The sequence below is a fragment of the Halichoerus grypus genome, chromosome 5, assembly GCF_964656455.1.
Source record: "Halichoerus grypus chromosome 5, mHalGry1.hap1.1, whole genome shotgun sequence".
NCBI lineage: Eukaryota > Metazoa > Chordata > Mammalia > Carnivora > Phocidae > Halichoerus > Halichoerus grypus.
The window spans coordinates 89,797,670-89,824,905 of NC_135716.1; the positions used below are offsets into that span (position 1 = coordinate 89,797,670).

At 40.2% G+C, this 27,236-nt stretch overlaps 1 protein-coding gene and 1 long non-coding RNA gene across 2 annotated transcripts in view; one reads left to right on the top strand and one right to left on the bottom strand.

Moving 5' to 3' along the window:
• Positions 1-27,236, top strand: part of SPAG17 (sperm associated antigen 17) — a 219,474-nt gene that overhangs the window by 63,587 nt on the left and 128,651 nt on the right. The window contains exons 4-7 of the mRNA XM_078072554.1: positions 7,979-8,110; positions 20,317-20,503; positions 22,034-22,228; positions 24,656-24,837. Coding sequence (XP_077928680.1) covers positions 7,979-8,110; positions 20,317-20,503; positions 22,034-22,228; positions 24,656-24,837 — 696 coding nt within the window. The remainder of the gene's footprint in view (positions 1-7,978; positions 8,111-20,316; positions 20,504-22,033; positions 22,229-24,655; positions 24,838-27,236) is intronic.
• LOC118522174 (uncharacterized) lies at positions 11,274-17,907 on the bottom strand. Its single transcript, XR_004910512.2, has 3 exons — positions 17,799-17,907; positions 13,239-13,300; positions 11,274-11,663 (listed from the first exon to the last, which is right to left on the bottom strand). It is a non-coding gene; the product is annotated as an uncharacterized LOC118522174 (long non-coding RNA).

Here is a 27,236-nt window from a genome sequence, read left to right on the forward strand (position 1 = left end):
TCTTGCCGAAACCCTTACCCTTCCAGCTGTTTTTCCAATTATGTCTCATTGGAAATTATTCATTACTTAAAGAATGTGAATTGGGTAGACCAGACGTGTAGAGGATCAAGTAGTGCAGTGACTGCAATATAGCTGGGTACTCAGTAAAGGCAGGAGGAATGGAGGAGGGAGCGGAGCCAAGGGAGCAGGAAACGCGCGCCAGGGGACTGCAGCACGCTCTTCGTAGGATTCCTCCAGCTCGAATTTTAGAAGAAATTAAGAACAACAACCTTCCTCTTCCTTCCCCCCTCCCTTGCCATTATACACTGTGCCACCCCTTATCTTGAATGGATCTTGATTTGTTTTCATCGGAGCAGAGAAAGGGTTAAATGAAAGGAGAAGCCAGGTTATCACCAGCTGATAATAAATTAAGGTCACTGTCAATCCAGGAGCCTAAACGTGCTTCACCCCATTCCTTTTCTCCTTTTTTTCCAACCTGGGCTGTAAGGCCTTCAAGAATTCCAATTTTTTTTTTTCCTGGCGATAAGCACAATCACAGTAAGAGCTGATTTTAGCGAGGGTTTACCATGCGAGTGTCGCTCACCGTGCTATGTCTTTTTAGGCGTCATTTCATTCAATTCTAGTTATGTTCTATTTCTGTAAATCAGGGTTCTCAAGGGAGAATGTTCCCGAGGGAACATTTAGCCATGTCTGGAGAGACCTCTGGTTGTCGCAGCTGGGTAGAAGCCAGGGTTGCACCAAAACATCCTGCGAGGCGCAGGAAAACCTTCAACAACAAAGAATTACCTGGCGCCAAATGTCCATGGTGCCACTGTTGAGAAACCCTGCTGTAGATTAAAAAGCTGAGGTTTAAGGGAGATTCAGTCGCTTGCCCAGGGCCGCCCAGTGGTGTCTGAGAAGACCGGGATGCAAGCACAGCCTGTGTTTTCTCATTATGTTGCACGTAAGTCATGATCACTTCCAGCGGCTGGTTTCTCAGCCCTTGTACCGCAGGAGCTAAAATTCCCAATAGGATTGTTTCATGGGAGGGCATCTCCAAATAAGTGGGACCTTTCAGTCATTTGCAAACCCCTTGCTCCTTTTCATCAAATGTGCAGAATCAGGCCCATCTAAACATTGGAAGTTTTGTAAAACACACACACGTGTGCACATGCACATACATGCAAACACACGCTCACGAGAAAACACAAATTAGGGCAATGGTTCCTCTGACTTTTTAATGTTTTAAGCGGATATAACATATAAGATTAAAGCAGAATGCATAAGCAAATAATGACGCTACTAAGCAGCAAATTTTGAAGATGGCACATAACAGTTACGTGGTCCACTTTGATGAATAAATTATACTTCTTTAATCTGACATGTGTTTAATGATAAACATAATACCCTGTGTTCTGCAGGATAATTAGATAGAAATAGTACTAGTCAACAGCATTTCTTTTTAAAGTGCCAATCAATAGTGTTAGTATTTTTCTTTTTTATTGATTCTTGAATCTCCACAATCTGTTTTGACATTGTTTTTAGATACAGAGTATCTTAATCATCGTAGTCATCCCCAAGGCAGCTGTGCACACAAACACACAGTCTTGTGCACACCTGTGCACAGACACGTGCACATGCACACACAGACAAGTCCCCGGTCTTATTCCCGGAGCTGTTTCCTTTGTCTTTATTCTTCAACATGGTACCCAGCTGCCCCCTTACTCTTTTTCTGCCCCACCCACCCACTCACTCACCCTCTCTGATGCTCCCCGGATCCTGACCCGAGGGAGATTTCCATCTTCCTTCAGATCCTTTCCTCTGTATGACCCAGTCCTGGAATCCATCAGCAACTCCAAGCAGTGAGCCCCGAGGGCGGGTGCCTGGGAAACCTGTCAAGGCCTTAATGCTGGGGTCACTCCGGGCCTCCCAGCAGAGAGCGCCAGGAACACAGCACCCGTATTTACCTTCGAGCCAGCCAGCCGTAAGCACTGCAAGCTTTCAGGCTGGCGAGAACGGCCACCTCCCACCCTACATTCTAAACAGCCGCACCTATTACTTATTATTTGAAATTATTTCACAGTTTCTAGTCCCTTTCATCCTGTAACTAAGGGATAAAATCTTAAAATACAGCTAACTCGCTGGTATGAATGAACTTCATTCAAAGTGAGTTACCAAGTGAAAGCTTTTCTATTTCAGTGGCAAGAGGGACTTGGAAGGCAGAAAGGCATTGGGTACTTAGAAGGAGGAGGAACGCAGCAGAGGAGAAAAGGATAATACAAAAAAGCCAGAAGCAAACTGTATCTTTCCCATTTTTGCCCCATGCCAGCCCTGTTCATCTTCACCTTACTGGGGCAAATTTCCCTGGTGGCCAGAAACAAATACCTTAGCAGGGGAGTCATAGATTTCCATTACCTTTCACCCTGAGCACTGTGTAAATCTGAATATACCATTATTATTTAATAAGTGTATTTAAGCATTGCCTACGTTAATAAAATTTGCAAAGATGGTGCCAGATAGGATATCTTTCCTTTCCGTTTTGGAGGAAAGGGACAGAGTGATGGGATAATTAAACATAATTTAAATGAAATACTATTTTTTTCCAGCCTTTTGCTCTCACACAGACCTGCTCTGACCAAAACAGTAGCCACTAGCTACATGTGGCTATTTAAATTTTAATTTTAATCAACTAAAAAATAAAACGAAAAACTCAGTTCCTCACTCGACAAGCAATATTCAAGTACTTGATAACCACATGTGGCTGGTGGCTATTATTTTGTACAGCACACAGAACATTTCCAGCATCACAGAAAGATCTGTCGGCATTGATCTAGACCAAGATCTAAAAGCTGGAGAATACTCAGCGTTAAGGAGGGGAGTGGGGAAACATCCCTTCACAGAGTGGTGGTAGGAACAAAAATGCTATGAACTTTTCAAATGTCAATTTGGAAGGAGCCATAAATATTTAAAATACACATGCACTCAATAGAAGGAAAAACCTGAAATTGCCAACATGTCCATCATTAGGATACTGGTAAAATAAATGCCCAAAATGTCCATACAATAGGAGACTGTGAAAATAATTTAAAAATATAAACATAAACAATACATGTCAGCACAGAAAGCTGTCCTATAACTTTGTATGTAAAAATGCAAGCCACTCGACCATGTGAAAGCATGATCCCAGTTGTATTAAAACATACAGGATATACATATGTATGTTTATTTATGTACAGGAAATTACATAAGGATACGCAAGGATTTCCTTCTGGAAAGAGGGGATGGTGGAGTGGGTTGAGGAAGCATTTTCTTTTCATTGTACATCCTTCTGGTACTGTTTGGACTTTTCACAGTGATGATGAACTATCACACTTAATCAGTCATATATTAAGGAAATGAACTGCTCAAAGCTATGTGATAACAAATGAATGAAGGAATACATACATCCCTAGAAGAGTTAGATCTGTGCGTCAAAAACCTGTTTGCTCAGTCCTGTGCTAGTTGGATGGAGTCAAGGTACTGGATTGTGCTCCTGTTCAAGGGGTCTTTGCATATCCAAACGAACCCTAAGTCATGACTCAAGGATAATAGGTACAATGTGAAATCATACCCTCGTGCATTATTTCTGCTGCTGTAACAAACCTCATGGACCCCCAAGGAGGGCCCTGAAATGAAAAGATTTTTTTTAGAACTGGTGGCTACTTGGAGTTCCTAGAGGGATATCTTCCTTCTGCTCATCGCTCTCCCATCACCCCACCCTCCTCCGTCCCTCATAACCACACTTTTCCCTCCCCTCCACCACCTTCTTCTGTGGCCTGCTCCAAGCAGGAGAAATGCAGATCCAAAATCTTTATCCTGCCTCAGAATTCACCTGTATTGAGCATGACCCAGTTGGCAATGATTCAAGCTGCTCTGTATGCCTCCTTGTAAGCTCACGGGGGAAACCAGGCCGCAGACCTCATGAAGTCCTAGCTATCATCTATCCATCCATCCGTCTATCTACCTATGTACCATCTGTCATATCTACACGTACACATACATATGCGCGTAGGCCTATGTGTTTGCATGTGCCCACACTTGCACACAAGCATACATTAGGTTTCCGTGGGCATCTGTGAAGCAGTTCTAACTGTTGTCCAGGCAGATGCTGTGCTTACTGCTAATGTGGGAGGAAGCACAGAGAGGAGGGAAAGGGAGGTGTCTGTGGGTGGGCCTGATCCCCAGGCAGGGAAAGAATTTGGCTCATTTGATGTATTTTTGTGGACCAGCTCATTAGATAGTAAATATGACATAAGTCTTTGAGCCAGGTCAGTGATAAAGAGCGAAATGTTTTTATTTCTTAGTATGCTCAGAATCACGCATTTTCTAACAGACAAAGGGCATCTACCCTCAAAATAAGATCTTCACAGATGTGAAAATGCAGATGTGTCTTCTTTCCTCAGCTGCACTCCCAAGCTAAGTTTCCTCTTACAGCAGGCTTTCCCAGAACAAAACACCTCTGGTTGATTGGCCTGGACGTCCCCCCCCAGCGCTGGCAGGCCCCAGGGCCTGGCCTGAATAGGTCCAGGAGACACATGCAGGCCTCACCTGGCAACAGTTTTACTCCATTTTAATGAGTCTCGTTTGCCCATAAGACTTGTTTTTAAGTTTCTGGCTCATGCCAGGCTCATTTATTTGGTATTTAGGCTTGATGAGTACCCAGGTTTTAACCCACTTAGGACTATTTTTCTGCCTCACTCTGGAAGCTCCGGTTTTTGTCTGATTATTCCCCAACCCTGACCAGCTGATTGTTCCCATTTTCTCTTGTATCCTTTATCATCTCAATACCTACCACCCTTGTCAGTGTGTCTCCCCAGCACACACACACACATGTGCATGTGCGTGCACACACATTGACTAGATACTGGACGAGTAGCCTTTACAATGATGGAAGGTTAAAGGTTTGTTTATTATGTCAATTACTTCAAGTAAGGTGAGGAAGGAAAGTCTTTCTGGAATGTTCCATGAAGAGTTGCACTTCCTTCTAAATGCAGTTTTTTCTTCTTCCCTCAAAGACTCATCTTTTGAATAAAGGCCCTCTAAGGAATTGTTTTTCATCTGAGACCAAACCACTGACTCCTGATGGGGTAGAATTGTGAATCATGGAGTGTGAGAAGAAAGACTTTTCAGCAGAAATGAATTTGTAAATAACTTTCTTTCTCTGCCTCTCCTGGGGGTGACCCACAAACCATAAAAATTTTCAGTCTCAGATTCTGAGTTCAGTAGAGACTTTCATTTTCATGAATTATCCCAAGGATTGGGGCGCCTGGGTGGCTCAGTCGGTTAAGCATCTGCCTTCCGTTCAGGTTGTGACCCCAGGGTCCCGGGATCGAGCCCCGCATTGGGCTCCCTGCTCGGCGGGAAGCCTCCTTCTCCCTCTCCTCCCCACTTGTGCTCTCACTACCTCTGTCTCTCTCTCAAATAAATAAATAAAATCTTTAAAAAAAAAATTGTCCCGAGGATTCACACCGTCATTCCCTTTGGGGGAAGCACACAGGGAAAATGGCACGTGTGGGAGTCAAGTATCCTCTGAGCAGCCCTGCAGAAAGACAGACGTGCCTGGTTTCTGCCCCTGCTCACAGTGCCATGTGCACTGCTGTGCGTTATTGCCATGGAGCCTGCCTCTGCATGGGCTGCCCCGGGGCTGTTCAGGGAGGAGGGAGCGTCCATCAGGCCCTCTTCAATGCTGCCTTGCCCTGCCACTTCTCTGACTCACTGTGTGTCCATGCATCAGAAGAACACAGGTACCAGCGATTCCAGTGACACTTCCCATCACTAATCTCCCCATTTCCCAGTAGGATATCACGATTATTTTGATGCCATGCCAGATTTTTGTTTTAAACAAGCTCTGTACAGACAGTTTCAGATGGACCAGAAATAACTTTTATGGCCTGCAAAATACCTTTCTCTCGGGACATTTTGCTGTGCTTTGAATACATTGTAACACAGTGAGGTAACATTCGTAGACTCACAGAGACACGGGATTAGAAAGCAATTCCAGAGACATCCCATCCATCACCATGACGCCAGGCAGGCTTCACCCAGACCATCCCAGACAAAGGTAAATATCCTGTGTTCACAGGTCATCAGGAAAAGAGACTCCACACCACTCTTGGGTAACCCATTCCAGTGTTGACTTCCCTTCAACGATGTCATTATATTTGTATTACCGGGAAACGCCCTGTACTAGACTGCTGTGAGTTTCTTAAAACCCAAATTTGTGTATTTTGAACCAGATGTCACAAAACAGCCTGACTGTCAGCACACTGTTGAACTGGTATTGAAAAATGTCATTTCAAACCAAATACATCTACCCTTGGGGTTGGACCCAATTGGACAGCTTTCATTTAAAGTGTGACCATCTGTTCCCTTAGGACTCCCCTCTTGAATCTGGTCATCATTAAATGGTGAGGCCCTGCAGGTGTACCCTCATGCTTTCCTGCTCCCAGAAATCACAACCGTCAGGTCCCTTTCCCTAAATCGTGGAAGCAGGAGCAGAACTGCTATAAAAAGTCAAGCGCTCTGTTCCAGGGAGAGTGTTTGCTTAGACACACGCAAAGATTTCTGACACTCGGTTTGTTCCTTTGGTTTTCAGAAACAGCAGCTTTAGAGGAGTCCTTTTCCCTGTCCCTTCCCCTTCTGCGATGCAACACGGTCTCTAAGAGGTCCAGTTACATTTTGGCTTGGAATAATCCACAGGGCCTTCCGCAGTTAGAAGCAAAATAGCCATCTCCCCTTCTTTCCACTATTTCCTTTGGCAAAGTGGAAAGTCATCAGGAACCGGATCGGTCAGGAAAGCCCTGACCAAGAGCTGGTATGAACCTCAGACAAGACGCAGCCTGATGAGATGCGTGTGCACAGTCATTGTCTGAGACAGAGGGTCTGAAATTGACACCATATGCGCCCCGAGGAGTAATTGCTCAAAGGGGCGGGGGGTGGGGGGGTGGGGGGGCCGGGGGGGAGAAAAGCAACATGTCAGAACATTTTAGTAACACCTAATTCATCTCAAGGTTGTAAATAAAGTGTAATGCTTGCTTAAAAACAAAAGTCGAAAAATACTTTGACCAGATTACTTTTGTGACAGTGCTTCCGGCAGAGGTGAACTTTATTAGGGAGAGGACATGAATACAGAGAAACGCATAACAACGTTTTATGGTATATTTTACATGATTTTATTTTTTTGCAGTAAATAAAGTGGTTATAGGGCTCCAAGGAAAAGGGCCCAGATGTTAGAGAGTTGTGTGAAATTTAGGGGAAACAAGCTGTAAAAAGCACAGTCATAAAACAGGCTGTCAGTGCCACACATCTGGACAATACAGCTGTATGTTCCCAGTGGCTGTCGTCACCCAAAGAAAACTCAATAACCTCATTTCACCCCAATTAGGCTGCATACCAACAGGATCAACATTAAATTGCAAGGGGGCGGGGAAGAAACTTTCCTATGGGGCCTCTGTGTCAAGCAGTTTTTATCTTTCATTTGAATTTGGTCACCAAGAAGTAAAAGATTGCTAACATGGCTATTTCCATTATTATAAAACCCTATTTAATTTATGCTGTCGTAATAAGTCAAAGTTCGACAGCTTAGAAGATTGGCTATGCCAAACAATAGACTTTCTGTAGCACGAAACTGACCTATCAGTCATCCTATAGGGAGCCCCGGCGTATCTTTCCTCTACCCCTTTTTTGGAGTCTGAGTCTAGCACCATCGTGGGAAGCACTCTCTGCCTCATTGGAAAAATAAGTTCATTTTCAGACAACCCAATTTCTGTAAAGTAGAAGATAAATACCCCCCTCTATGGCAATGGGGCATTTTTCTCCAATTCTTTTGGCCAGCAGTGAGGCACCTTTGCAGTAAGACAAATATTACAAAACTGAAATACCATTTCATCTTTTCATCACCAACAGACTGAGCCAAAGGTTACAAAATGCCACTTTTCCTATTAATTGTGTTTCTTCATAGGTGTTAATAGCAGCAAAGGCAATTATGGACAGCGGAGAGAAATTAACTCTACCACTGATAGGGAAACTCTTGAAATTTCAGCTTCTCCAGATTAAAATGAAGGACCAGCAGCGACGGGAAAATGAAAAGAAGGTACTGTATGATGGTGGGTCTTCTAAAGAGGGCAAACGGGGGGAGAAAACGGAGCCAGGTTTCTCCAGGTCACTTCCTCTCTTCGTAAGCCTTCCATTAAGTGTTACCTGGCACAGTCAGCTGTCACCTCGACAACAGGGAAAAGGCCATGCAAAGATCCATCGGAGGAATTCTGTTTTCTCAAAGGCAGACGTATTAAAAATAAATTCCCTTGTGCAGAAATAGGACAACAGTCAGAGCATGTGCCTGAGGTGGTTTTCCTAGTAGTCTATTTCCATGCTAGTAGCAAAGAAGGGACTCAAGGAGAGACGGAGTCAGGAGAAGTAAATGTCATGTGAAAAAACCTGCAAAGTCAGGCTCTATTTAAAATATTTTATCTGATATTCAGTAGGACTTCCATTAAACTAGCAGACTATATCTGTCCCTTCATCATAATCTGAATATTTCAGCAGCAATCCATCACTTCTACTCCCATATCGTACACCTGATTATTTCTTCACATGTAGGTTTTTCATTTGCCGATGGAAATCAATCTGTGTGTTTTCCAAAGATTCATGTTTTCATCTGAAAAAAAAATAGCCTAAAATACCTTTAGCAAAATGATGCCAGGTTCAAACCCATTTGTTATTATCATTACTCAAAATAAGAGAGGTTTTTCTTATTTTCCCAGTCATGCTGAAATGTTTTTGGAAAGCCAAATGCTTTTGTATGTACATGTGTAATGTGTGTGTGGGCACACGTGTATATGAGATGGATTTCCACGTAAGCTGTTTCTTTATGCCTCTCGGTGGAAGAGGTAAAATCAGTTCTTGGAAGAAGAAAGAGAAAAGGGAACGTGTTCCAGTAATACCTTTTCGAGACCCCCAAATTGAGGTTTCCTATTTGAATTGGACTCTTGACAGGATAATTGTACGACAAAATAATAATGCCACCTTAGATTTGCAGTAGAGAGCTTTATGTTTTTCAAAAAGATTCCCCATATAGCATCTTACTAGGGAGGCACGTATTGTTCCTGGGGAAAATTCTACTCATACGAACACAAATGATGGTCTAGTTTTCCATCTATCGAAGCTCTTTTCATCATGTTCGGGAGATTTGTACCTTAAGAAATACTTGGGGACATTAAGACTCGGCAGAAGAAAAATCGGAAAAATTGAAACTAGTATAGAAACATCTTTTCTTGCATTTTTAAATTCCCATGTCACATGGGAATCTGAATTATAAGAAGTAGACTGTGAGTCCTGTGAAAATCCCTGCACCTTCTGTTTGCTCTGTGCTTTCCCACAGCAGGGGAAATATACCTAACATGCTACAGAGTATCAGTTTACTTGTTTGCCAACTATTTTAAGTCAGCAATTGTTTGTAATAGGAATAAGTTTTAGATTTCAATTCCCGAATTTTAAGTAACAGTACATGGAATATCCTGGCAGCTCAGGAAAAGTCTTTAAAGCTAGCGACAATATAAAAATATTTCTGCAGTGATTTTGCTCAGCATTTCTTTGAAATGTGAGCTATAGTAATACAGTTCTGAGATTCTGAAGATATGGAAATAATCTTAGTTTATTTTTTGAAAATTCAAAAATCCAAAGGAATTGGGGCTTGAATTTTAGATTTATATTTATGCATATATATATGTGTGTGTGTATGTATATATATATATATATGTAATAGATGCCTAAGAGAACTCTGAGCAATCAAGAGCCAACAATTACATAGTCTAATTTGATGTCTTCCTTAGATTGGGCTCCCAAAACACCAGCCCCAAATGTCTCAGTTGCAACCATATGAGTAAGTGCTAAGTAAATTGATGAAAACTGATTGGAACAGAGTACTCTCCAGAAAATACTCATGGTAAAGGCAAGATGAAGAGAGTTGTTGGAGGGATGATATAATCTCTGTTCATTTCAACACCACCACCCAACCAGTCAGTTAGAACAATTGACGTTAATGCTTGTCAGCCAGTGAGTTTGGCATAAAATAAAATAAGTATAAAGTATGGAAAATTGACCCATGCTGTGGATTAGAAAATGTGAAAAAGAAAAGAGGACTTGACCCAGTTTCTTCCTTTTCCTGAACCCAGGATGGGATTCTGAGATTCCTACAAGGGCACTGACTGTCTCTTCAGCTTTTAACAGCAACCTGAAATGTATGTAGATGTTTTCTTTCAAATGCTAATTATGTTGTTGACAACTGTGCAATCCAAATCGTGTTTTGTATCTCCTTTGCTGAATTTTCAGAATTATATTTTTAAAAGTGAATGCTTAAAAAATATCCATAGCAGGTAATTACCGAAAAGACTAGGGAGAAGATGTGGACAAAAATAGCTAATACAATTAGGTCCCTTTCCTTTACCCCCAGTGAAATAAATAGATCATTATATGTTTGATTCTGTTTTAATCAACCAAAATTTTTCTTAAAAATAGGTGGCGAAAAAGAAAAATAAGTGGTGAATAATATAGCTCCAATTGCCAAATACAGTAAAAATATCATTTTTTTAGATTCCACTGATTTTAATAATCTGTAGCGCTTTAGTGTGGGCTCTGCTTACCATTACATTTGCTTTGTCCATGAGGAAAGTTTGCTGGCTAATTCATATTATAAAAAATAATACAAGCAAAGATATTTTTTAGAGGAAGAGTTTTGAAGCCTTTAGCACATGAATTTCTGAAAGGCAAATGCCTGCCTCTAATTGCAATTAAGTTGAAAATATTTGAAAACTCTGATCTATTTGGAAACACCTTATTGGTTCCTCCCAAATATACATGAAGAAAACATATTCTATTGCTATAAATATATTTTAGAATTTCAGAATTTCTGAATGACTCTTTCATACCGTTAATCCCAAATTAGATTTTGTTATATCTTAAAATCTGAATGAGAGTGTTTTGTTTAGAAATGACTTTTCCTTCCTTGCGCATATCATTATCGCAACAATTTATTGTGCATTTTTAGTTCTATCATTGTCAATCTGTCGTTAATTATTAACTTAACAAACATTTATTGAAACAAGTATTTAGAGAAACGACATACTAGGCACATACATTTTCATAACGTTCATTATAATTTTAAAATAAACTATTTGGTTTCTATTCTGAATGTTTTAATGTAGTCATTATCTAAATATTATAGCGTAGTTCACATTCTCACTTCTGTTTCACCCCAACTTCCACAATATATATTAACTTAAACATTTATTTAAAGCCAAAGCACTTTATTGTGAATATATTTAAAATATATTGAGAATTCAACTAAAAGGAAACACTTAATCATAAAAAAAGAGATGCAAAATGGCTATAATACAAAAAAATTAATCATTTAAATAATCAGCCAAACTAAATCTAATCTTCCTATGCCTCTGCGTCCAGTTCAGAAAATTTGCATAGGTTTTAGGAAAAGATCCAAATATATTCTAACTGTGCTTTTAATTTGTGAATTCAAATAACCAGTCCATAGTTTCTTGAATATTTTTAGCATATCCTTCTTGTAAAAGCAGAACAGTGCTGTCTCTTTCGGGCTCATATACTTAGTACACGTTGCTTTATTTTCCAAAGTACTAGAATTGGAGAGAAGGAAGGTCGGCAGTCAAGAACTATGCAGAGATGGTATTGGTAAACTTTTCTTAAAACAACCCCAAACTAAAAGTACGTAAATGTGGCAAGACATCATGCTGAAACCACAAACAACCCAAGCCTGCTCCGAAGGAGAGACGAAGAGAAATGAGGGTAACTTTCACAGACGTTTTAGAGCTTACTCCAGTTGAAACCCCAAAATACTGGAAACAAGCCAATGTAATGCCATTTTGTGTGTGTGTTTTGTTTTAAAAGAAAGGCCATAGGGACATACCAGGAAATTACAGGCTGGTTAGTTTTGATTCAGTTGTGGTTAAAATCTTCAAAAACTATTTTAAGAAATCAAACAGAGGAAGACCAGAAACTCAGTTTAGAGGGACCCGTGTGGCTTCAGGAAAGGAATAACTTGCCTCACTAACTAGATGGAATTCTTTGAAGCTGAATTATCAAAATGAGGATACTACCAACAAAACCATTGGATCTAAAGAGCTACACAATTCAGCAGTTCAGGGTAAATAATCAATGACTCCCTGGCAAACTGGTCTGTAGAAGAGAAGTGTTTTCCTAATTGGGATGCTTTTAATTAATGAAAACTTTTTTATGGACATCAGGAAAAAATATAAAGAAACACCCATATTTAAAATAGAGTAGTATTTTTAAATGCAAATAGCTAGTTACAACAGCTAAGGATAATATTAGGTACCGTTATTGACTCTTTGGCATTATACTAAGCTCTTTACACATGTTATATCATTTAATCTTTCAAATGACTTTATGAGGTACAGAGTATTATTCTTGACTTTCAGATGGGGAAACTGAAGGTGTGAAAAGTTAAGCAACTTCCCCAAGGTTAAATAGCTACTCATAGGTGTAGCTGGGAATCACATCCAAAACTGTCAGACACCAAAGATCATGTTCCTAATCACTGTACAGACGTCTTCAGAATGTGTCTCAATAATTATGCACAATGGCACTCTTGACTCACACTCAGTAGAGTGCCTGCCCAGAGATGTTTCCCTGTAGGAGGCATGGCTTTGCTCAATGATCTATCATCAGTCATCTGGTCCCACTAATTACACTGCCTACAACATCCTGAGGGGAAGTGTGGGGACAAGTCAAGGAAAGGAACAAAGCTCTCCAAAGACCAAACCCATAGAGCTAAGCAACCACTGGTTCCCAGGGGAATTCTGACTTCATTTCTGGTCCCATTCCCCCTGTCCAAAAATCACCTGGTCTTTGGGGCTATCTCTTAGAACTAGACTTCCTGAGATTATTCCAAACAGCCTCACCCCTCTCTCTGCCCTTCTGCATGTTGAGGTAGGGCTACACTGGCTGATCCACTGTTAAAACCTCTGAGTCACATAGAATCCTGCAGGAGAGAGACAGCAGACAGACATCAGCCCCCCCCCCCCCATCACCAACCACAGTCATGGCCATATTTTGATTCAGTGCATTAGGAATGGCACCTGAAGACGGCAGTATGGCACCCCAGGATGTTCCGCAGGGTTCTGAAGATTGCATCATTGGGTCAAGTGAGCCCACAACATGCCTAGACTTACCTTTTCTACACAACAGCAGCTGTCTGGAAGGGCAAGCTCCTAACTCAAGTGCATTATGTTTTCTGTTTGGCAGGGGAGCAGGGAGGAGAGCAGAGGGGAACGAATAAATAGAAAAGATAGAAAAGGAAAAACAACGTGTTCATAATGCCATGACGCCATTACAGTTAATGTTAACATTCTGATCATGTTTCTTTCTGTGAATTTGTTTCTTTACATAATCATTGTAAATTAAAATATATCATAATTTTACTCATTACCTCAGCATCCACATCTATCATTATTGTTGGTTGTAGGATATTCTATGACTACCATAATTATCTTAACCATTCCTCTATTATTAAACGTTTCAGTTATTTCCATATTTTTTATAATAAGCAATGCTGTTATCAACATCTTTATAGTATAGAATTCTTCATATTTTGGATAATTTCTCTAGCATTGGTTTATAGAAATGGATTAATTGGGCCTCAGAATGTTCCCATAACCTGTGTTTCCAGAGTAGGTTTTAGAGGCGTTTAGACCCAGTTCTTCATTAAAGAAAAAAAAAAAAAAGCCTCCTTCCCTCCGCCCCTCCCCCCCATCAAATGAACTTGGAAACCACCATGTATTATGCACAACTCTTGGAGATTTAACAGCACATTAGCTTATTAAAGATGGAGGAGTTTCATGAAAATAAATCTATTTAATATTGCTTAATCTACTCTCAACCATACTTGACGCATATATTTCTTTCAGCCCATCTTTTTCTTCTTATCATCTGTGACCATAAGAATAGATCGTTTGTGAGGCAGAGTAATCTCTTGAAAGAGATCTGAAGTAACATTCAGAAGACAGACCTAGTTTCTCATAAGCCACATAATAATACTGACTTAGTTACTTAACCGCCATGAACATGTTTTCTTATCTATATCCTTAATAATATTATTGTGGGAATCTTATGACAGAAGATATGTGAAATCATAACGTACTACACAAATATGTAGATGCGCTGTTATCTATAAAAAAATGACAAAGTAGAGCTATTTACTAGCAGTTCCACTGACTTTTACTATTTGCCTCCCTTTTATTGTGATAACATAACAAATATCTGTCAAAGTTTTTGAAAGTATTTGAAGGCATTTGAATGTTGGCATCAAGAGCCATTTAGAAAATAAAATACAATCTAAAATCTTTTGAAGTGTCAAATAACTGGGTTGCCCTGTTAGAGAGAAGGAGAACTTTGTATTTTTCCTTTTAAAAAAAAGTGAGAATAACAAGACTGAGGATTCTAGGTAAGTGTTGCTTGACACTCAACTAAGTATGTGACATGCTAATACTTCTTTTGGTTGTGGCTAAGATAAGAGCCCCACATCTGCTATGTAGCTTAACTGGGTAAGAAATCTCTGTGCCTAGCCACAGCCTTCTCACAGTAGGGGGCATCCAGATGCTTTTTGTAGCAGTGTGTTTGAAAGAAAATGTACTCTGTAAGGAACTTGACTCTGCCTTCATATGCTGGGGAACATGTGTTCCCCAAACATGGTGGAAAGAGGGGCCTTTAGGATACACCCCTCCTAAATTTTTGTCTTGAATTGGCAAGATCCCCCTGAGTTAAGTTTTGTGCAGACGACTGTAGAATGAGAACATGCTACCCAGCCAGAAGAAAAGTTGGTGTGAACAAATTTTAGTTTATGGTTTAGGAAGGGGTCGAATTTGGTGAATGCTCAGCTAATCTGGTTCACTCCCTGCCACCAACCCCCATCTCCAAATCTCAAGATACAAACTCATAGGGGGAGGGGCTTATTCCGGATATGAGAGAATAGAGGGGAGGGAAGAAGACAGGAGGTGATTTTGCTATGATTGGGGCTTGGTAGAAAAGCGATGTGTCACTTTTTGACCAAAATAGGGTCCAGTCATCATTGTCAAGAACCTCAGGGACAAAGGGACTGTCCTGGTTCAGTTCAAGTATGGAGGCTTGAAGGCATGAGGAATAGATGGAATATAGGAGAAGTGGGGGACCACAACTAGAGTTAGACATGGGAGAGCAAAAGGGACTGGGTGGGGCAACATGTTCAGAAATCCACCAAGGACTTCTCTGCCTGGATCTGGGGCCCAGAATAACCTAGGTACTTCCATTTGCTTCTGTTTCTCCACAGTATGATGTCTCTGCACCAGGAAAGTACATACAGAGTCGCTCTACCTAAGGAAATTCTTTACATAGATTACTATGTAATCTTCTTGAAATTCTACCCATTGAAGATAACATCATTGTTAAATGGAAAATGCAGAACACTAAATTGTGTAGCGAGAACAGTAACAATGATGTTAAAATGGTGCGTAAACGTAATTTGAAAGAACGCACTAAATATCTTCTTCACTCATCTTCTCTGGTGGTTTTGTGTCAGCTTTATATGCTTTCAGATTTTTCAATAGTGATTATTATTTTTATAATTTAAAAAAAGCTACTTAAATGAATCAGGATTTATAGGTATTTTTAAGATACTTTCATGAAAGGAAGGAGGTAAATATTGATAATTTCAGTGTCAATGGAAATGTGTTTAAAAAGATGCTTTTCTCCAGGCAACCAAGCTTCACCTTGTTAAGAGTATGCAAAAGCAAAAAGAAATAGAGAAAAAGAAGAGGCCACTCAACAGAAAGAAGAGGTGAGGGAGGTAAAGCTATGGAGAAACAAAAGAGCATCCAGCAAATAGTGTTATTTAGCCCCTGGAAAGACAGAGTAAACAGAGGGCAGAAGGCCTGGGAAAGAAGGGGACGAAATCAAAGACTGAGACTAACAGAAGCAGAGAAATAAAATGAGTTTAGGCTTTGAGGTCAAACCCGCCTGTGTCTCTACCGTGGTGGGGTATCTGAGGGCAAACTGTGTGTCATCATTTATACAATGTGAACAAAACTACCCATCTCGCAGGTTGCATTTGGAGAACAAATGAAAGATGATGATGTCTAGAAAGCACCTGTCGTACTACAGAGCTGAGTCTCTGTAATTTATTGCTATTTTTACATTTTGGTTGTGATCAGCCCTGCTCTCTCTGGGGTCCCAAGAAACCTTACAGAATCAAAGACTCAGGGAGTTCCTTACCTTATAGAACCCCAACCTTGCCAAAGAGGCTCCAAAAGGATGGGAGCTATGTGGCCGCACAGGTGTTCATACCCCACCTAGGAGAGCCAGCAGGGCTAAAGGGCCCTTGAACGACCAGTCGTATCAGGAAAAGGATAAAGAAACTAGTTTTAAACGTCCTCTGTACTCGGCAGTATTTTTCGGAAAGAAAGAATAAGCGAATGGATGTATGACCATATCCATGTTTATTCTTCTGGGTGAACTTGAGAATAATTTAACCTGAAACAGTTTCTCCTTTTCAGTTCTAAAGATCACCCTGAGATTTTATATAAAATCACAGCTGTGGAAGTTTCTGGAAGCTTTTGATGGCAGAGTTAGGACTTCTCTGTGGCAAGGCTAGCTGTCCACCAAGGACCTACATGGGAGTGTTCCACTTCAGTGGATTTCCCATGATCCAAGTGTGGCTGTTTGAGCGCCTGCATGAGTCTTGCCAATGCCTCCAAGCTAATTGGACTTAGGGGCACTGATTTGTGCTCTGGTTTCATTTTAAATTAACAATCTCAAAATTTCCAACAAGCTCTCAACACTGGCAGAGAGTTCTACCATATTTCTTCACTAAGCTTGCCCTCCCACTTTCTGACATGACTCACGTTACCGTCTCTGTTCAAAACCTCTTACCTCGTACTTGCCTGTACTCAGCCAATAACTGTGCCTCAATCCTTCACTTGACAAAATTGAAACATTCCCTTAACACCATCAAGACCTCTCTCTTTCTTGAACCCAGCCACCCTCCCTTCTTGCTCCTCTTATTAAACTGAGAAATGGCCTTTCCTCCTAGCAAAGGAAATGGACACATTCTCTTGATCTGGTCCCATCTTACCTCCTCAAGGATCTTATCTCTCCCGTCCCCACCCCCCCACCCCCCGCCATCTTCAGTGTCTCCCTCTCTGCTGGGCCATTCCATCAGATGGTGAGCACATCTCCTGACTGGACCTCATACGCCCCTGCCATGCACTCATCCACTGACATCTTGAGAGCTCTCACCTAGGGCATCTCCTCTCTTCCAGTCAATCAATCACTATCTCTATGTGACACACATCCGAATTTATAACTCCAGCCAATCTCTCTTCTCAGAAGACAACATGTGTACTTGACTGCCTCCTGACATTTGGTGGCATTTCAAAGTTAACATGGTCCTCTGAAGAGTCCGTCGGCTCACCTTAAGTAAAAGCCATCTCTCACTCCAACTTTTCTATCTCTGTAATCTGAGTCACTATTAGGTCTTTTCTGGACCATTACTAGAGAGCTTCCTTCCTAGTCTTCTTGTTTCTTATCTTGCAAAATCACAGTTACTTCTCCACTTAAAACTCTTTATGGTCTTCCCATTGCATTTTTAATAACATATAAACTTGTTAGCCCCACCTCCAAAGACCTGGCCCATGCCCTGCCTCCCCAACCTCAGCTTGGGCCACTCTCTCCCTTGCCCACTATTCTCCTGCTATCCTCACCTCTTTGTCAGTCCCTTGAACATACCTATCTCCTTTATGACTCAGGGCCTTCATGCACACACTTTGTCTTTTCCTCGCTTCTCCCACGGATGACTCCTCATCTTTCAGGTCTTCATTCAAATGTCACCTCCTCAGAGAGGCCCTCCATCACCAACCAACCTATTAGAGAGGTTTCCTCAATTGTGTGCCTATCATTGGGTTTTACCCTTCATAAAAGTCATGAAACTTCGTAGTTATATTTTTGCCAGTTTGCATATGTGCTTTTTTTGCCTCTTTCCTCCCCAGTAGGCTAGGAGCTCAAGGGGACAAGCCCAGCGGTAGCTTATGCACCAGTTTATATCTGGTGCAGAAAGAAATGCTGGGGCTTTTCAGACCTCTGTGCCTTACCTTGTGCACTCCTTTCTGCCTCCACCCAAAGCTAGTAGTGACATCGGCAGCCTCCTCTGATGCTTTCTGCTGCTGCTGAGGAGACAGTTTCCCCACCACTAGAGCCACAGGCGCTAGGCCCGCGTGGAGAATCCATTTGTACCTCTGACCCTTCTAGGTGCCAAAGCTAAACTGTTCTTTGGAGCCCTCAACATCCAGAAGATACATGGACTAAAGAAATGCTTCTCTCCCCTTCTGTGGTACATTCTGTTAGCTGGGTGCCAAAGCCACATATCTTCTACTCTCCTTGTCTCTAATGTATTACAGTGGAATTTTTCAAATTTGATTTCTTGATCTCAGGAAAATAGAGAACCCAGATGTTGCTACAATAATTTCTTTTTTATTTTGATGTTCCAATTGTGTGGAGTATGGAAAAAGCAAATAATATAAGCATATTCTGGATCTTCTGTATGACCGCCTTATGATCCAATACTGACACATAATTTTAATGAACACAACCTACTTGTATTTATAAACAAATGCATTGAAAGTGTATTACATTATGAAATAATGTGCAAAGGTTTCAGCAATTGTGTGAAAAGAAAAAAATGGTGGGAAAATTGGGTCTTTACATGGTATATGGCAGTCTAAATATGCTCCAGAACAATGTGTAAAGAGTTTGCTGTTTTGCGTTGATCCCATCTTTGAATGTATCAAATAGCAACCATTGATTATGTCTATACATTTTTAATTAGCATTATAATAAAAATAATTTGTTGGTGTTAGGTTCCCCAAAGAATCTTTTAAACTTTAAAACTTGTTAATACACTACTTAAACTTTGAAAAACTTTATCAAGGAGATTTTAAAGAAAACTATTCTTTCTGGGGTTTTTTAACTTTTTTTTTATTAGTTCCAGAAGTAGAATTTAGAGATTCATCAGTGGCATATAACACCCAGTGCTAATTACATCAAGTGCCCTCTTTAATGCCCATCACCCAATTGCCCCCTCCCCCCCAGCCACCTTCCTTCTAGCAACCCTCAATTTGTTTCCTAGAGTTAGCATCTCTTATGGTTTGCCTCTCTCTCAATTTTCATCTTACTTTATTTTTCCTTCCCTTCCCCTATGTTCATCTGATTTGTTTCTTAAATTCCATATATGAGTGAAATCATATGGTATTTGTCTTTTCTGACTGACTTATTTCACTTAGCATAATACCCTCTAGTTCCATCCACATCATTGCAAATGGCAAGATTGCATTCTTTTTGATGGCTGAGTAATATTCCATTTTATATATATATATATATATATATATATATATATACACACACACACATATATATATATAGGTCTCTCTCTCTCTCTATATATATATATATATATATTCCATAGATATATACTCCATAGATATATAAATGTGTGTGTATACATATATATATATATATATATATATATATATATATATATATATATATCACGTCTTCTTTATCCATTCATCTGTTGGTGGACATCTGGGCTTTTTCTGTCTTTCCATAGTTTGGTTATTGTGGAGATTGCTGCTATAAACATTGGGTGCATGTGCCCCTTTGAATCACTATGTTTATATCCTTTGGATAAATACCTCGTCGTGTAATTGCTGGGTTGTAGGGTAGCTCTATTTTTAACTTTTTGAAGAACCTCCATACTGTTTTCCAGAGGGGCTGCACCATGTGTTTTTTTAAAAACTTTTGTTTTTAATGAAGAAGCCAACCTCTCTCTAAGACTCAGACCGAGACTCCCCAGGGTTAGGCTGCAAGATAAACCTAAGTTCCTGCCATCACAAGGTACTCAGAATCCCCCACTAGCCCTACCCCCAAAAACTGAGGTAGTTTATAGGCCCATGCTTGACTCTCTTAGAGGATGAATTCTCTTCTAGAAAGCCACTTGTGTAAAAGGTCTCCTAGTACTCACCCCTCAGTCCTCATGCATAGATGTGCCTTATCACAACGTGGGCCCAACCTGGGATCTCCACTATCCTGGCATGAAGAAGGACTACCTGAAAAATAAATGAGTAAACAAGCAATTGAACAAAATAAAGAATTAATTTGCCCAACAGTAGAAAAACTGTTGTTTGCTCACCGTATGATTTGGAGAAAAGTATTCTCTCTTTCCAGGTAATAGAAGATAGATTCAAGGTAGAAAAGGATAAAGGGAAAGCAAAATCTCCCAAGGAGAAGAAGACCTCAAGTGCCAAGGTTGCCAAAGGAAAGGGAAAGGATCAGCCTGAGGCAAACACAACAGTGAAAAAAACCACGCTGTTAAAACGGAGGGGAGAAGACGATGACACTAAACATTACATCGGTCAGTGAGATGCTCCTCCTGTGGGTTACCTTTCACTTCCTGCCTTCCAATCTACAAAGTAACTTGAGAAATCATTCCAATAATGACGCTTAATCTTTCCCAGGCTTTTCGCTCTTTATAAAACCAGAAATCACATACCACCCATGATACCCTAATAGGAAAATATTGCTTTTTGCAATTCATTTATGTTTTCAGCAAATATTTATTTGGCTTGTGTCTTGCTGTGGGCCCGTTTTCATAACGCAAATGAAGGATGAACTAACGAGCTGATTGTGCCACCAAGTAGCTTACTACCTTGTTCGGAACATTTTAAAAAGTCAGACATAATTATGAGGCAAACTAGAAAGTGATGATTGTAATGCATGAAATACGATGGTGATAAAATCAGACCAGTTAATTTGGGACTCACACAGAGCACACAGCTTCCTGACCTGACTTCAAATTCTCCCACTATTAGCTTCTCTTAGAGCAACTAGAATTTCCTTTCATTTTTGATTATTGATGTAAAACTGGTTTAACTTGTGCAGCCTGTGAGTAATTCATTGCCATCTGCCCTTGGACACAAATGGAGCTTCCTCTTATTATTTGCATCCCATTTAAATGAGATGGCAGGCCTTTCACACCCCTTGTCACTTGGACTCCCCGGACATAGCTGCACTCTAAATCCCTGAGACTCAGAAGCCATGATATTTTGGTTTCCATAGGCAATATCAACACAGATTTGTTTAGGGATAGAAGAAAAATTATTACTTAAAAATTAAAAGTTTGTGCATATTGCATTATTTGTAAATTTATCTTAATGGGCTATTGTGGGGTTTAATGTTTTCATGTACTATCTAGCATGACTATGAAAGTATAACAATTATTTTTATCTCTCTGAATCTCACAGTCTAGGAGAAACTCAGTGTTTTAACATTAATAAAACAGTGTAGCCAGGGCTAAGTAGAGGGAAAAAATGTTAGGAAAGTGCACAATATATATTTTAAAAATTTAATGCAAGAAATATATCATTGCTCTGTAACCCACACTCAGCATTCACACCTATTGACGTAAATACACAGAATACTTTGGTAGGGGGCACGTCCATATTCGATATTTCCCTCTCCTGTAAACACCTCTACTTATAAAATACCACAAAAAGCTGCAGCTACTCGTAATTCAGGAGTAAAGCCAGATGTTGCTCAAAAGAGATTGAACAAAAATAAAAAAAAATCACAGCCTAAGCCTTTTTCTGTTTACAAAAACCCAAGCACACATTTTCCACGAGCGCAAGCCCCATGTATGTTTGTCCTTCTATTATGACTCTATCTCATTTACAAAAGTGATTTAATATTTTGTAAAATGGCCACAGCCTTCTTACTGGAAGGGTAATAATGAAAACCAGTCAAAGGCCTGCATTCCAGCCAACTGGACTGTTTTTGGCGAGCCAGAGGTATTATAAACGCATGCATAATGTATGTAGCCGTCGAACTGGCTGGGTGCAACCTGTTCTCTTTTAAAATGACGGCCGTTCTTCCTTATTTTGAACAGACGATGAGCCAGATGATGGTGCCCAGCATTACATTTTAGTTGTGGGCTTCAACAATCCTCAGCTATTAGCGGTTATGACTGAGCTTGGCATTCCCATAAGCAGCGTGATTAAAATATCTTCAGAGAATTATGAACCTCTGCAGACACACCTGGCAGCAGTTAGGCTGCAGCAGGAAGTTCTTCTTCAGCCAGAAGGTATGCAGTCTGCTACACAACTGACCGAATCTCTCAATATTATCCACGATCTGTAAAGTACAAATAGAATTTTCTGTCCAAAAAAGAGTCATACAATACATTCATTATTAAATCCTTTTAAGACTTTGATTTGCTCTTTATTCTGCTTGCACTAGCCAGGTGCTGTAAATTTTGCAAATTAAAATCATACTCTGTTTATATCCCTGTGCAGCCCCAGAAAACATGGACTATGGGTCAGAAGACTTGGTTATCTAACTACATTTCTCAAGAACATTTAACCGATAACTTTTACTGAATGTGTGGGCTGGATAGATCAACTGTAGATAATGTGTTCTTCCAGAAGCCACAGTCACCACGTGGCCCAAGGGAGGTCATAGCCTTGGATTCTTGCTCTGCTTTGCTTCTGGTTTATTGTGATAAATCAGAGAGGGCACTCTGTCTTCCCAGCTTTAGACTAGGAAGCTGTGGGGTGAGGTCCCATCCACATGAGCATTCAGCCATTTGGGGCCACAGGGTCTTCATCTAAGGGAGTTGTGCTAGAATACCACTGTGGGAAGGCAACTGAAAGTTACTACATACTTTAGGTGATAGAAATGGATTCGGTGTAAGCCTGTGTGACCTGGAAGTCCAAGATTTTCTGCCATACGCTGTTGCTTTTATTGTTATTTATTAATAATATCATTTGCACAGTGTTTTGTAATCTACACAACCACATCCCAATTTCTATAACACTGCATTTTAAAAATCTGCTGTTCCAGGGTGCTCCTGGGTGGCTCAGTCAGTTAAGCATCTGCCTTCGGCTCAGGTCATGATCCCAGGGTCCTGGGATAGAGCCCCACATCGGGCTCCCTGCTCAGTGGGGAGTCTGCTTCTCCCTCTGCCCCTCCCCCTGCTCATGCTCTCTCTCTTACCCTCACTCTCAAATAAATAAATAAAATCTTAAAAAAAAAATTTGCTCTTCCAAGTTAGAAATTACTACCACTGATGATAGTAAAAGCTACCATTTATTGGGCAGTTGCCTTGGGACTAGACTTAGTTCTAAGGGCTTTGACTGCATTGATTTATGTTCTTTCCACTACCATCCTTGAAAGTGTGTTTTATTACAGACAGTCCCCAACTCACGATGACTTAATTTTTCAACTTTATGATGGTGTGAAAGAGATACGCGTTCAGTAGAAACCATACTTTGAAGTTTGAATTTTGATATCTCCCTAGACTAACAACATGCTGTATGATCCTCTCTTGTGATTCTGGATGGTGGCAGCTCCCAGTCACACACGTGATCACGAGGGAAAACTACCAATACACTGACAACATTCTGTACCCACACAGCCATTCTGTTTCTCACTTTTAGTACAGTGTTCAACAAATTACATGAGATATGCAACCCTGTATTATAGAATAGGCTTTGTGTTAGATGATTTTGTCCAACTGTAGGCTAAGGTAAATGTTCTGAGCATGCTTAAGGTAGGCTAGGCTAAGCTATGATGCTCAGTAGGTTAGGTGTATTATATCACTTTCAAATGTTCAATTTACAATGCATTTATTGGGATATAACTCCATCCCCACTGTAAGTTGAGGAAGATCTGTTTTTCCATTTTACCAAAAGGACACTCGGCCTAGAGGCAGCTATTAAGTAAAGGAGTTGAGATTCAGACCCAGCTGCTCCTGACTATCTCAAAAGATAGTTGTAACATTAAATAACTTATTGAAGCCAGTGAGAAAATGTTCCATAAGTGCATAGCCTCTCTGTAAAAAATATTTAATATATAGAAATAAAATCACGGAAAAATAGACTTTATGATAGAATCCTGAGGTCTTAGTAGTAGAACCTATTTAGTTATAGGTCTAATAAACATTAATATTTTAGGCAAAATTTCATGTGTAACTTTATGGGAATCTGTCATGATTTTAGTCAGAGCACAGATGTCCAGAGAAGCCTGTAGCTATTTGAATGTGACCAAGGGTTAACCGAGGCATCAGTCATTGATCCGGTCTATTTTTAGCCACGTGGGATGGAGAATTGGATCAACAGCAGTTCTAACCAATTATGAAACAAACACACTGAGATGGTCAAAAAGTGATTTGGCAGCAAAACTGCTCCCACATAGATGCAACCTAAGGATGATGGAAATATTGAACATATTTAGCTCTGCAAATGTGTGACCTTATCATAATGTTTCTGGGCTTCAAGTGTAAAATGAAGGGGTGGGATAGGCTCATGTTTAATATCAATGCGGAAGTAAAATCCTCTGGTTTCATAGTTGTATAGCCCAAGTTTGAAACCTTCTCAAAATTATATTTCTTTATTTGCCTCTCCTGCTACTGCACAGACATCTTGCAATGCATATAACTCACCATGTCCACTTAAAGTGGGAAGAAATTCAACATTCTCATTTTGTTGTATTAACATGTTGCTATAATTAGACATAGAGGTGGAGAAAGCGAAGAAAGAGAATGCCATAAGAGAACTTGAAATTTTCTGGAAGTACCTGGAACCAATTCTGAATAATGAGAAACCTGAAACAAATCTCTTTGATGTTGCTCGACTTGAATACATGGTCAAGGCAAATAACTTCCCTTCTGACTGGGCAGACGGCGAAATGATGGTTAGTACATGGATTTGTGAGTGGTTTGGACATGTGGTAGTGTGGTTTCATTTATCATATTCATTCATTCCACAGACATTTATTGAGCCCTGACTGTATACACAGCTTTGTGCTCGACTCCTTTTCTTCAAGACAGTGACAACACTGAAAGCCCAGGGATGGTTACAGCCTGGTTCTTTAGCTTTTAGTGTATGAATTAATGGCAAAGAATAAGATGGAGATGGAAATGAAGGATGGTAATTCTTTTATTTGGTGGCAGGTGGTTTTGAGTCATACATCAACCATGTTCTTGGCAGTAGTCTTAATATATAACATATAATAGTAAATTTTACAGTTTTTCAAATTACATTGTTTTTCTTTTTTTAAATATATCAGCTCAAAATATTGTTTTTCTGGGTCCTTAATTTTATTGCTAAAATTGTATTTTTAATATATTTGGCGGGCAAGGTCTATCTAATAGGATGACTTGGCCCCACCCCAACAATTAACAGGTGTTTTCTGAGAGCATTTACTGGTCCCTGCTACTGAGGATCTTACAGAAAGGCATGACCAAAACCATGAAACAGAGAAGCGGTGTTCAAGGTGCCATACCCCTATGTGCTCAGTTATGTGAAACACACACTAAATTTCCTACTAATTCAGAAAAAGAAGAAATGGGATGCATCACAACGTAATAGCAAATGTTTGATACACTAGGGTGTTTTTAAAAAGAAGGCTGAGTGACTACTTCTCACGGATGTTGTGGAAGATATCCAGGCATTGCTGTTACACAAAACTTCTCAGGTCTCTTTCTGGTTGACCCCCCGTTCCAACAAACAGAGGCCCCGGGGTTGGAGCGTGAACATTTCTCACGACCAGAGTCTCTGATTGCATAACCTTGAGGTGGATGTGCACATGGTGAAGTAAGGAAAACTCTGAGGAGAGGGAGACCCAGATTTGAACCTTGAAGGATGGACAGGATTTGAATAAGTAACAATATACAGATCAGTTTGAGTTATTAAGACTGTCAACATAAAGCATTAGATGTCACTATGTAGAAACAGAACACTGAATCCTGATACCTTGCCAAAAGTAAGAATAAATATTAGCCTTGTCCTATACATGGAAAAGAAGCTAAGCATAAAGAAGCTGTGGCTGAAGGCAGAGCTTGGTTTAAGCAAAACTGGTTACTCCAAGCTCTCTTGGCTTGGCCTCTGTCCACCCCTTCATCTAGATACCTTCATCTTTCCTGTTTTGTCTTTCACTCTTCTGCCTCCTAAACCTGAGTTCAGAAAAGAAGGTACTACCTTCTGTCCTTTACTGTTTCATGTCATACCATCTCAAGAACTTGCATACATTTTTGGTTCAAGAGGGCATAGGAGATCACAGCCCTATCATTCCTGAACCATAATTCAGAGGAAACAATAAAAAGAGTCTTTGAAGGCAGCCTCAGGCCAAGTATCTTTTGCTCTTGCTCTAGTTAGGGCTCTCATCTTTGTATTTTATTTACCCCCCAGGTATGCACTGACAAGAGCTGAGTACATCCCATTGCACCTTCAGTACACAGATATCATAACACCAAGGCACACAATCACAGCTTTGAAAGACCCAGCACCATTCCCAGCACCCTGCTCCTCCTCCAGTGTCCACAATTTTGTGTTCATTAGAAGATTTTAATCACTCCATTTTTAAAGAAAGTGAATTGACTATTTTTTTTAAATATAGAGTAGAAGAATTTAAATGGCAATTAAAGTTCAGAAAATTTTATGTTGAAAAAATATTATCATCTCAGTGGAAATACTAGTTATGGTACAATATTCCTGACCTCCGAACTAGAAAGTTACCATCGAGGGCATCTAGTTGGGCCATGAAAGTAATCATCAGGAATGAAAACATTCAGTCATTTGGGGAGCCATTTACGGCTGTGCTGCCCAGCTGGACACACTGATCTCCTATCAATCAATTTGCAAGTTTTTATTGAATATCTTCTTCATGTCAGACCAACTGGTCTGCGTCCAATTGCAGTATTTTTTTTTTAGAGCCCAAGCATGCCTATATAAGGTATGATTTGTGGGTGAACAACCCAGCATTGAAGATGATGGGGAAAGAGAGCCTTGAAAACAGTTCAGTCATGGAGCTGGATTTGAAAAGAAAGGCCATTGGGTTTAATATTGAAGAACAAAGTTCATATTAAAATTTAGATCACCTGAGAAACATAGAAGTAATAAATCTACTTCTCATAGAAATAAACTAACTACATGGTGTGGATACATGATATCACACACTCAGCTATATATGTAAGTTGGTAATAGCCTCATATCCAAAGCAGAAGCCAGCCAAGGAGTCCTCTTCCTCTCTGGAAGACAGAGAGCATTAGTACCTTTGTACTTTGTCTGCAAACAAGCAGGCTATATTTTTGC